The 7,917-nt window shown below is 38.6% G+C and overlaps 1 protein-coding gene and 1 long non-coding RNA gene across 7 annotated transcripts in view; both read left to right on the forward strand.

Moving 5' to 3' along the window:
• The window catches only part of LOC107673028 (ubiquitin carboxyl-terminal hydrolase 5-like), a 9,540-nt gene extending 2,763 nt beyond the window's left edge, over positions 1-6,777 (forward strand). For 2 of the 6 annotated variants that reach the window (XM_016466449.1, XM_016466451.1), the window contains 18 exons: positions 89-155; positions 289-416; positions 556-701; positions 827-1,011; positions 1,154-1,248; positions 1,341-1,534; positions 2,251-2,322; positions 3,006-3,096; positions 3,265-3,390; positions 3,480-3,633; positions 3,717-3,891; positions 3,974-4,062; positions 4,202-4,387; positions 5,345-5,488; positions 5,580-5,722; positions 6,152-6,302; positions 6,407-6,491; positions 6,621-6,777. In XM_016466449.1, the coding sequence (XP_016321935.1) occupies positions 89-155; positions 289-416; positions 556-701; positions 827-1,011; positions 1,154-1,248; positions 1,341-1,534; positions 2,251-2,322; positions 3,006-3,096; positions 3,265-3,390; positions 3,480-3,633; positions 3,717-3,891; positions 3,974-4,062; positions 4,202-4,387; positions 5,345-5,488; positions 5,580-5,722; positions 6,152-6,302; positions 6,407-6,491; positions 6,621-6,714 (2,325 nt within the window). In that variant the 3' untranslated portion in view covers positions 6,715-6,777. The remainder of the gene's footprint in view (positions 1-88; positions 156-288; positions 417-555; positions 702-826; positions 1,012-1,153; positions 1,249-1,340; positions 1,535-2,250; positions 2,323-3,005; positions 3,097-3,264; positions 3,391-3,479; positions 3,634-3,716; positions 3,892-3,973; positions 4,063-4,201; positions 4,388-5,344; positions 5,489-5,579; positions 5,723-6,151; positions 6,303-6,406; positions 6,492-6,620) is intronic. The other 4 variants (XM_016466453.1, XM_016466454.1, XM_016466450.1 and 1 more) reach the window with 2 other exon arrangements.
• A 4-nt stretch (positions 6,778-6,781) lies between these two features.
• Positions 6,782-7,455, forward strand: LOC107673030 (uncharacterized). Its single transcript, XR_001632369.1, has 2 exons — positions 6,782-6,830; positions 6,960-7,455. It is a non-coding gene; the product is annotated as an uncharacterized LOC107673030 (long non-coding RNA).
• Positions 7,456-7,917: the final 462 nt, after the last annotated feature.

Below are 7,917 nucleotides of genomic sequence, written 5' to 3' on the forward strand. Positions count from 1 at the left end.
TAATTAATGACAATTTTCATTTTTGGGTGAACTATCCCTTTAAGTGCTGATTCATGGCAAATATAGACTAACCTTGTCTGTGTATCAGAAGGAGGATGATAACAATTCTGGATCAGGTGACCCTCCAAAAAAGAAGCCCACAAGACTAGCCATTGGTAAGCCCCTGCATTCTTTAGTCCTCAATCTTTGCTACATATTTTAGAACATGTTAGTTTTCCCAGTTGTGTGTTGTTAGTAAGTTTATTTTATGAAACGTAAAAGGTTGAAAAGGTTGTGTGTTTCTTGCAGGGATTGAGGGTGGGTTTGATGTTGAGCAGGAGCAGTATGAGGAAGAGGTCAAGGTGGTTCTGTTCCCAGACCGACAGGAAGTGACATCAGATGATCTAGCCTCCATGCCAGATGTTGTTCGGGAACGGGTGAGTCATTTTATTATGAAATCTTTTCACATGATTTTTCACTATGTAATAATAAATAAATATATAGTCATAATTAAGTGAATGCTAAACTTTATAACAGAGCAGACTTTGATTGACTTGGTGTCGTTCACCCTTGCAGGTGTCTCTGTCGATGGCGGGGCTGCAGGCAGCAGACTCAGTGTCGCACACTTTGCAGGTGCAGCAGTGGGACGGAGAAGTGCGACAGGAGTCAAAACACGCAGCTGAACTTAAACAACTCGACAATGGGGTCAAAATCCCTCCTTGGTATATACATGTGTGAATGTTGTAGGACACATTTGATATATACAGCTAAGCTCTGAAAACATGATCCTAGGAGGAAGTTAGAATAAGTGATTGTTTATATTTACATACTTCCATCTTTCTTTCAGTGGTTGGAAGTGTGAGGTCTGTGATCTACAGGAAAACCTGTGGATGAATCTGACAGACGGAAAGGTTTTTTGTGGGCGGAGATATTTTGATGGCTCAGGGGGGAATAACCACGCCCTCCTGCACTACCAGCAGACTGGATACCCACTGGCTGTCAAACTCGGCACAATAACACCTGACGGAGCAGGTGAGATTGTCTCACAAAATCTGCTGGAATCTAATTAAATCATGCTGACGTTGTATGCTTTAAACCAGTAACGTTATGTCTGCTTTACGGTTAACTAGGGCTATATTTATGATGACATTGTGTGATGTATGTGTCTTTGCAGATGTCTATTCATATGACGAAGATGATATGGTATTAGATTTTAAGCTTCCAGAACACCTTTCTCACTTTGGCATTGATATGATGACTATGGAAAAGGTACTGTCATCCCAAAAATCTCTGCTAGATGGGCTTTCATTCTTAAAGTGTTTAAGAAGCTGTTTTTTAGTGTGTCCCTGTCTTTTTGTTAGACGGAAAGAACCATGACTGAGCTGGAGATTGCAGTGAACCAGCGTGTGGGAGAGTGGGAGGTGATTCAGGAGTCAGGTACCACTCTGAGACCCCTATGGGGCCCGGGGCTCACTGGAATGAAGAACCTGGGAAACAGCTGCTACCTCAACTCTGTCATGCAAGTGCTCTTCACCATCCCAGACTTCCAGACCAAGTCAGTGCCTCTCAGAATGTTTGTCAACCTGTGTGTGGTTCTAGAGTGTGGTTCAGCCAGAGATATGAGCATATAAAACATATCCATAATCACTACTGTTCAAAGATTTGGGGTCAGTAAGATATTTTTTAAAAGAAATGAATACCTTCATCATTAAATTGGTCAAAAGAGACATTAAAGACAATGGTACAGAAGATTTGTTTCAAATAAATGCTGTTATTTTGAACTTTTTATTCAATGAAGAGAATGAAAAAATGCTATTATTATTAAAAACACTGAATATTATTTAAAATAAAAATAAAAAATATTCGGCAGCACAACAATTTGCAACATTGATAATAAGAAATGTTTCTTGAGCACCAAATCAGCATATTAGAATAATTTCTGAAGGATCATGTGACACTGAGTAATGGCTGCTGAAAACTCAAATCAAGTTATATTTACATTTTAGTAAATTAAATTATTTAAATGATTATTTACATTTAAATTATTATTGTTATATTTCATAATACTACTTTGTTCAGATAAATGCAGCCTTTGTGAGCATAAGAGACTTCTTTCAAAAACATAAAAAAAATCTTACTGACTCCACAAGTGGTGTAAGTGTGTATTAGACATGTTTATATATATATATTTATATGTTTATATGGAACTATTGCTGCAGAAATAAAATTTCTAAATGTATCTTGTTTCCTCTCACTCTCGTTGATACTCAGATACGTTTCCATCATCGACAAGATCTTTAATGAGGCGCCCAGTGACCCTACCCAGGATTTTAAGACTCAAGTGTGAGTACCTGTCCCACAAACTCTCAAATGCACACATACTTTAAAATATCAGTGTGTTTAGTCTAAAAGGGATCGTTCACCCCAAAAATGTTGCATTCTTCAGTAGCTTTCAAATCTCATTCGCACTTCCACATATTTAAACTTGGCAAGCCATATTTGGTTAAACAATACAGGGCATTTTTTAATCACTAATGTCAAATACGTCTTAATGCCCAATGTTTGAAAATATACAAATAATGGTCTGTTCCTCACACAAAGCCCTTGCATGACTTATGAAGACCAGGAGTATAGAGCAGTACAAGTTTTATGAACCACTTTTATATTGCTTTTTTGTCATATTTGGAGATTGACTTTTCAGTTTCAGTGTTCATGAACAGTTTCATGTTCCACAGTAGAAAGAGTTTCATACAGGTTTTGAACAACATGAGTGACAAAATGGAGACAGAATTTTAATTTCAGGCTGAACACTTTAGTCCTGTTAATGATGATACTGAAGGGGCTTCAGTAATATCATATATCCAGCAGAGGTCGCCATACATCAATTCTCCCTGCTACCTGAAAGAAAGAGGGAACAAATATGAGTATCTGCTTCGGTTGTTTCAAAGAGCTTAAACACCATAACGATTTTATTTAGTAATCGAAATTTGTATCTTTCTTCCTTCATTTCCACTCTTTAATATCAGAGCAAAGCTGGGCTATGGCCTTCTGTCAGGAGAGTACTCTAAGGTGGCCCCTGACCCCGGGGATGACCCCAATTCCTCCACTGAACCTAGGGTATGTACACAAACATCGGGTTTCATTCATGAAAGATGAGTAGACTTTGTTTATATCTTTCATTAATCATTTTGGTATGGAATCTTACAGTTTTTGCAGGAAAATACAGAAATTGATTCTGCTCATGTTCAGGAAAAGCCATTTCTAAGTCTGATTTTCTTTGTACAGGGTGACCAGGTTGGCATAGTACCTCGCATGTTCAAAGCTCTGGTTGGACGAGGCCACCCGGAGTTCTCTACCAATCGGCAGCAGGATGCGCAGGAGTTTCTTCTTCACTTTATAAATATGGTGGAGGTAATGATGATGACATTCTCTTGCAGTCTCTGTTTTACACCATTTACTTTTGCATTCACTCATTTTGCCTTTTTTTTTATGTTGTCCAGAGGAACTGTCGGTCTGGCATGAATCCCTCAGAAGCTTTCCGCTTCCTAGTGGAGGAGAAGATTGTATGCCAGCAGTCACAAAAGGCCAAATATACCCAACGAGTAGACTACATAGTCCAGCTGCCCGTTCCCATGGACCAGGCAACTAATATGGGTTAAACACTCATACTATGCTTCTGTGTATCAATTCCGATTTATCCTTCCTCTCATTTATCATCTTCTCTTTCTGTTTATCAGAGGAGCTACAAGAAGCAGAACGTCGCCGGGAGGAGGTGGAGTCATCTGGAGCCCCTCCCTCTGCTGCACCACGTGCTCAAATTCCATTTGCTGCCTGTTTGGCTGCTCTTAGCGAACCCGAAACACTCACAGATTTCTGGAGCTCTGCAGTGCAATCCAAAACCACTGCCACAAAGTAATAATATTCGTTTAATTCTCAAGTAGTCTTTGGTTTTCTTCCGTGTGTAATAGTATCTTTATATCTCTTTGTCTCTTAGGACCACTCGCTTTGCTTCATTTCCTGACCATCTTGTCATCCAAATTAAGAAATTCACCTTCGGCTTGGATTGGGTTCCTAAAAAATTAGGTTAATTATATATTTTTTGACTGTTTGATAATGTAACTTTTTAATTTTGCACAATTAATTATATAATTTTAAATTGTTCTGTTAATTGGTTGACAGCCCTAGTTTGAATTCTAATATACTCTTGTAATAATTTGAATAGATGTGAGCATTGACGTTCCTGACACACTGGATCTGAGTGCACTCCTTGCCATGGGACAGCAGCCAGGGGAGGAGCTTCTGCCAGAGGTGGCTCCACCTCCTCTCATGACCCCTGATGTGGAGGTTAAAGGTATCCTGGGTTTCCACGGCAACGAGGAGGACGACTCTCTCTACTCCCCACTGTTGTGTCAGTCTGTCTTTTCTCTTCTTTCTGACCTCATCTGTCTGCCACTTGAGCCTGTCTTTCATTCTTTCTTTTTCCTTTGCTTTCTTCTGTTTAGTGTCTTTTAATTTAATTTTATTATATTCATTTGTTTTAGTTTAATGTAAACGTGTTTTTATTTGCTCTATATAAATGATACTCATATTGCCTTAGTCTTAATATTTAGTTTTCAATTAAATGTAATTTATTTTGGATTTAAAGGAATAGTTCACCTAAAAATGAAAATTCGCTGAAAATGTACTCTCACCTCTTCATCTGATCAGATTTGGAGATATTTACTTAGCATTACATCACTTGCTCACCAGTGGATCCCCTGCAGTAAATGGGTGCCGTCAGAATGAGTTAAATTTACTGATAAAACATCACAGTAATCCACACGACTCCAGTCCATCAATTAACATCTTATGAAGTGAATAGCGGCGTGTTTATGAGAAACAAATCCATCAAGGCATTTTAATTTTAAACCATTGCTTCTGGCCAAAATAGCGGTCCATAATCCATAATAATGCTTCGTCCAGTGAAAAAGTCTCCTGTTGTCCTCTCACAACAAAATCTACCAACATATTGGCTAGAACTTCACAAGATGTTAATTGATGGACTGGAGTCATGTTTTGGATTATTCTAATGTTTTTATCAGCTGTATGAGCTCTCATTTTGGTGGCACCCATTCACTGAAGAGGATCCATTGGTGAGCAAGTGATATATGCTAAATTTCTCCAAATCTATTTCGATGAAGAAATAAACTCGTGTTCCTCTTGGGTTATCTGAGGGGGAAAACATTTTTAGCAAATTTTTGGGTTAACTATTCCTTTAAGCATTGGTTTAATTTTTAATTAATACAATTTTCATTAGCATTCAGTCAATGTAATTATTGAAACATGTCTGTAGAGCACTCTCTCTCTGTCTGTGCATGTCTCTCAGCTCCGGTATTGGATGACTCTACAGTGTCTCAGCTGTGTGAGATGGGTTTTCCTCTGGAGGCCTGCCGGAAGGCCGTGTACTACACGGGCAATACTGGCATTGATGCTGCTATGAACTGGGTGATGGGACACATGGAAGACCCTGGTAAATACATTCATCAATGAGTGTCAGCTGTGAAGAGGATTAAAAGTAGGATGCAGATTTCCAGTAATATTCTCTATGTGAACTTCTGCAGATTTCTCCGCACCTTTAGTGTTGGCTGGATCTAGTTCTGCTCCTGGCACCACACCCACAGAGAGTCTACCTGAGGAACACCTAGCAACCATCGTTTCTATGGGATTCAGTCGAGACCAGGCCACTCGTGCTCTCAGAGCCACAGTGAGACACGTCACTCTGTCTCTCTTAACCAGAGTGATACAAAAAGATTTATTGATGCAAGGACCTGATACCAAAAGTATATTGTACCCATTTCGCATGCAGCCCAGTTGCTACAATGGTTTTACCTCAGTATAAAATTTGAACTTATTTAAAAATTGACACCCATGAAGTGGCATGACTGAGATTCTCTAGTTAATATTTATTGCTTTAAACGCATTTAAGTCACACAAATCATGGTCCTAAATTTTGGTAACAGGTAGCAAAAACTGTAAACTTCATAATATAAATAGAAATTTAAACCTGCTAAGGTTCAGCATGCTACAAATCAGTATGTTACAAATGCTTTGTGCTTCCTTTCAAATGCCATTTTGTTAATTAATGATTTCTTTAAGAGATTCAAATCCTATTTGTCAATTTCTGTGTTTGTAGAATAATGTTCTAGAGCGAGCTGTGGACTGGATCTTCTCTCATCTGGATGATCTGGAGTCCATGGATGTGTCTGAGGGTGGACGCTCAGAAGGAGGAAGTGAAGCCAGTCGGGAACCTCCTCCAGGACCACGTGTCCGTGATGGAACAGGAAGTGTGTGTTTCTGTGGTATTTATTAAATAGTGATTTTTGTAAACGTTATAAATATTTTGTTCTCTTCTAATGATTCACATCTTTCCTATTCTTTTGTCCTGAAGAGTATGAGCTTTTTGCGTTCATCAGTCACATGGGAACGAGCACAATGTGTGGTCATTATGTCTGCCACATCAAGAAGGACCAACAGTAAGTGAAGTTCTCTATCCATCAGTGGGCTCCTCTCTCTCTCCATCATTATTCATATGCAGCTCTTGTACAGCAATATCACTTTTTCTCAGTATTAATGTATTCATTGTCACTCTTTGCTTCTTTTAGGTGGGTAATCTTTAACGATCAGAAAGTTTGTGCCTCTGAGAAACCACCTAAGGACCTGGGCTACCTGTACTTCTACAGAAGAGTAGTGGAATAGAATAGAGTAAACTAGAATAGCATTTTTCTCTCTCTCACACACACGCACACTTCTGTATCTGATCTACTGGGCACAATGTGTGGTCATTATGTCTGCCACATCAAGAAGGACCAACAGTAAGTGAAGTTCTCTATCCATCAGTGGGCTCCTCTCTCTCTCCATCATTATTCATATGCAGCTCTTGTACAGCAATATCACTTTTTCTCAGTATTAATGTATTCATTGTCACTCTTTGCTTCTTTTAGGTGGGTAATCTTTAACGATCAGAAAGTTTGTGCCTCTGAGAAACCACCTAAGGACCTGGGCTACCTGTACTTCTACAGAAGAGTAGTGGAATAGAATAGAGTAAACTAGAATAGCATTTTTCTCTCTCTCACACACACGCACACTTCTGTATCTGATCTACTGGAACAGAAGGCCCAGACTCCTGCTTCTGAACTGATGCACCATTTAATAAGTCAAAGCACTTCTCCATCAAATATATTCACTACCACGAGAAACCAGTTGTAATGATGGAAAAAAAAAAGATGTAAGATGTGCGGATTAGTGTGTTCTTACTCGAAACGCCCATATTGTACAACGCCTTACCACACACACTAGTCTCCTTCGTGCCTCCCCCATTGGATAGTGGCTATTGTGACTTCATCGCTTTTAGAGCTAAGCTCCACCTTCCTGCCCTTTGTGTTCCAGAATGTTTCTGCAAATGTTTAATGGCAAGTAAATATCATTAAATCACACACACAAAAAAAATAACAGCTAAATATTATATATTGGAATTTTAAATAAAAAAAAATGAATTCAAAAGGTATTGTGCGGTTTCACATTTTTCTTTGTTTTGTTCTCCTTTTTGGGGGAGGAAATAATTCCTTTTGTTCTTTTTGCTTTAAAATAAAAGAATAAATAAAAAGTGTCTCTTTGTTTCTTCTGACTGTGTATTGCTTATGGGTGTGTATAAAGGAATTTTCTGCCAAATGCAGTGTCAGCAGTAATAAACTATGTATATTACTGAAAAAACCCAATGTGAATGCATGTTTACTGGCAATACTGAGGGTGGAAAGAGTATTGATAAATGTAAAAGCATGAAAGTCTGCTAAGTGTATAAACAATACGAATGACATTTGGTAATTGATCTGGTTAACAATGGAAAGTTCAAGCCTCATTTATGTTACACTGCTAATAAGTAAATGTGTGTAGTGTCCAAAG

Source organism: Sinocyclocheilus anshuiensis, unplaced genomic scaffold (genome assembly GCF_001515605.1).
Source record: "Sinocyclocheilus anshuiensis isolate Anshui unplaced genomic scaffold, SAMN03320099.WGS_v1.1 scaffold248, whole genome shotgun sequence".
NCBI lineage: Eukaryota > Metazoa > Chordata > Actinopteri > Cypriniformes > Cyprinidae > Sinocyclocheilus > Sinocyclocheilus anshuiensis.